Source organism: Carex rostrata, chromosome 28 (genome assembly GCF_964058835.1).
Source record: "Carex rostrata chromosome 28, lpCarRost1.2, whole genome shotgun sequence".
NCBI lineage: Eukaryota > Viridiplantae > Streptophyta > Magnoliopsida > Poales > Cyperaceae > Carex > Carex rostrata.
Window position 1 is genome coordinate 2,898,452 of NC_135945.1, and position 3,957 is coordinate 2,902,408.

The following is a 3,957-nucleotide window of genomic DNA, read 5'->3' on the forward strand; positions in this document are numbered from 1 at the left end:
TTTCAATATGAAAAATATCATCACTACACCGGTTGTTGACACTAACATTGTACAGGGGTCTTAATCAAGCATGTCTGAAGAAGAACAAGACATTTATTGGACCATGAATGTTGTTGCAGCATTGGTCCTGAGCGCATCTTATTGTTGGCCGTCCGAAAATCACTTGCAAGACAGATGTGCCAGATTGGGGCAGACCCGAGCAAGACACATGCCCTGCATATGCGCATATGTGGAGCTATCCGAAGACCTATACCGGGGCAGGTCATGGCGGGACTCTCGGCATCAATCACTGGAGACATGTTCTTCTGACTTTTAGGTTGTTGTTTGTTTTTGTACTTTTTTTTTACTCTAGTGTTGTCATATACTGTGATTTGTTATATCAGGATGCTTATCTTTCATGTTGTTATTTATCGTACTATTTTGCTTTTATCTTTCATCATTTTTCGTCACAGTAAATCTGAACGTAACGATTTGTAAAGCAAACAATAAAACAACAAAAAAATCACAAATAAATCAAAACAAACAATAATAGTGCGCCTAAATAAGTGTCTGCATGTTAATACAACAAACGAGTAATGCTTGCCTCTTTCTCAACCTGAAAATTTAATAACAAAAATGTATTGTTACTCCTCTTTCTCAACCTGAAAATTTAATAACAAAAATGTATGAGTTAACTACCTCGTGCATCTCGAGCAGCTCTGTTTTGTTGTTCTTGTGTATCCCGACGAGTCTGATGTCCTCTCCTTCTATTATGAAGTAAATCAAGCCACATCGGAATCCTATTAACTCGCCTTCGACCCAAGGTAATATTTTTGTCATTTGGAACAAGGATTGGGCCTTCATTTTCCGGCCAATCAGACTGATTGTCATACACATGCCATTCACCCAGCCATGTATTGATAAGTGTCTGCATGTGGTAGTAGTAATGTACAAACCTTCCAGGGTCAATGCCTCGGAGATGGCACACTGCCAGAACATGAGAACACGGTATTCTGTTTAATTGCAGCTTCTGGCATGTGCATGTAACCGTGTTCTCATCCATGATTACCACCGTGTATTTATAATTCGCTTTGGTAAACCGGCCAGAAGCGTCTTTAATGTATGCATTAACTTTCTCTTGTGTGGATGTTATCTCAAACTCATTCCAGTTGTCAAATCCACCGAGCGTCGTCATAAATTGTGACCTCTCGCACCGTTTGTTAATCAACTACGAAAAATAGAACAATTTAATAAAAATTACAAAAATAAAATAATTTAATGAAAATAAAATACCTCGTGCACACGGCATGAGAACTGTTGACCCTGGCTTGCTTCAAATTGCGCTTTTGCCCTCCTTTGAGCAAACCATTGCTGACATTTGTAAAACGTGTCCTCAATTATTGCTGCTACCGACAACCTACGAGAAGATCTAAAAACATTATTGAGCGACTCAGACCCGTTCGTCGTCATAATTCTCCAACGGAAACCCCCATCCAACGCCTGGAATATATTCCATGGTTTAGGACATTCGTTCTCATCTTGATCTAGATACTTACCCACACCGTCCAACCAATTCAGAGCCCGATCACATACATCTCCCATTGCTTGCATTCCTTGCTTATATCTCCTCATCTTTCTCTTCGCCACACATATCCTGAAGTACTTGATTGCTTGTTCATTGCAATGATTCTTTTTCATATTTTCTGCTATGTGAGTAGCACAAAGATGGTGAACGCACTCATCCTCATCTTCCTCATTCCATCTCAGATCATCCTATCGAAACACCTTTTTTATGCCCTTACCCCTATCAGTGATGACACACACAAACCTGGAGCGAATTACATTGCGCCTCAACCATTGCATGAACCATGCACAATCTTCAAAATTCTCTGTATCTACCAATGAAAAAGCCAACGGGAGGAGCTGATTTTCTGCATCGTACCCAGTTGCAATCAACATTTTACCTTTGTACCGGCCTGATAAGAAACAAGCATCAACAGTGATGACAGGTCTCAGGTGTTGGAAAGCCTCTATGCATGGTCCAAATGCCCAAGCCGCCCTATTAAAGTATCTGTAAGGTCCAGGCTCACCAGTTGGATATGAGGTAACATCAAACAATGTACCTGGATTTTTTTGCTTAATTGCCTCCAATAAGGGGACTATAAGCGCATATGACCCCTCCCAACTACCAAATTGGCGGGCAATTGCCAACTCCCTTTCACGCCACAATTTATTGTATGCTAGTACCTGACCGTTGTACGTTTGTGCACAAGCTATTCTGACAGCAGTGATACTCAAATCTACGTCATTTCTCATGTGCGCAGAGATGCAATCGGCAACCATAGCAGCGGTCAACTGTGCATGATCTATTCTTGTGGCATCCGCATGACAAACATGTTTTGTTGGGCACCTGGATACTTTCCATTGTGTACCAAAACCAGTGACCCTTGCATTAATGTACCAACCACATCTGGGGTCCCTGCACTTGAACCTAATCCGTTGTTTGTCACTGTGCGTATTCATAATATCTTTATTACAAAGAATGTGAAACTTGTAAATTGCAGCTTTCATTTTCCTCCTTTGAATCATAGGTTTGTCCCTCTAACAATTCATTCTCAAACTCTGCATGTCTACCAAATAACCCCACATTTGCTTCCTGAAAACCTGACAGGTCATTGAAAGCTGCAATCGGGTGCTCAACCCCGCGACCCATTATCCGAAACCCTTTATCAACCTTGAATTTTTTTCTCTGCCGGAGCACAGGCCTCGTATCTTCTATGTCACTATGATCGTTCATGCAATCAGGATCAACATCCCCCCAATTTTCCTCTGCCTCTTGTATTTTCGGATCCACCGTCTCCTCAGTTTCGTCCGGATCACAAGGCTAGGCTCGGGATCGATGGGAGTGCCGACTATTAGACGGTTGGTCTCTCTGAACTGGGGCTTGACTACTCTCAGGCATGTCAATCGGCAAAGGGATTCGGGACCGAAGGGAGGGCCGACTAGTAGACCGTCGGCCCTCCTGAACTGGGGCATTACTACTTTCAGGCATATCAATCTGGAAAGGGTGTTGGGACACTTAGACTTGAGGAGGTTGACGCATTAGCCCGACTAGCACCCCGGATTAACCTTGCAAGGGGGTTAGGACGCTGGACTCGGTTAATCTCCACAAAGAGTTCAATTATCTTGTATCCACCCCCAGAAAAACTAATTGTCTGGTTGTACAGTACCTGCCAGACTCCATCATTCTGAACAGGAAAAAGTTGGAACCAAGTTTGGCCTGAACCAGTGGGCATGCTAATTTTGGCCTGAATATGAAGGTCATATCGATCCTGATTCAATCCGAGGTTTTGAGAAATAGTCGATTTCAGAACCAACAAATCAGTACCCGAGATTACCGGTATCACAGAAACAGTCCCGATACTGTAATAAACCCCCATTAGGGCCTGTTAAAATCTCACCACCAGTGTAAATAGATACCATAACAGCCATTTGGTATGAGTATAAGAAAACCTAAAATTAAAAATTAATTAAATTAATTATAAATACTGAATTTTTTTTAAAAAGATAGAAAATAAAAACTTACGGTTCAGCTGAGAAGAATGGTGAAAATAACGTGAAATGAATCTCTCTCTCAACTCTGTAATATAAATAAATTGCGTAGGGTGCCCTCTGCCCCCCGAAGCGGCCACTGTGCCCGCTGGCCCCCAAAGCGGCCAGCCCGCTGGACCTAGAAGCGGCCCATATAATCGCCCGCTTCCCCTCACAGCGGCCCGGTTCTAGCTGCCTGCTTCCCTTCGCAGCGGCTATGCGAATTTTACAATTTCCCCCACCCCATGGCGTTTTGATTTATTAATTTTAATAAAATGGTATTTTTTTAAATTTTGGCCATATACATCCATCTATACATATTTGTTTCTTTTGAAAAATCTCAACCGATCAAACCCTTCGAACACAAATCTCAAAGCTATTATAATA

General features: G+C 42.1%; 1 protein-coding gene across 1 annotated transcript; it reads right to left on the reverse strand.

Moving 5' to 3' along the window:
• Positions 1-436: 436 nt before the first annotated feature.
• On the reverse strand, positions 437-2,692 carry LOC144545503 (uncharacterized). The gene is made up of 6 exons (XM_078294070.1): positions 2,586-2,692; positions 1,782-2,488; positions 1,273-1,682; positions 936-1,207; positions 571-595; positions 437-457 (listed from the first exon to the last, which is right to left on the reverse strand). Exons 1-6 carry the CDS (start codon positions 2,690-2,692, stop codon positions 437-439), a joined length of 1,542 nt encoding a protein of 513 aa, XP_078150196.1.
• Positions 2,693-3,957: the final 1,265 nt, after the last annotated feature.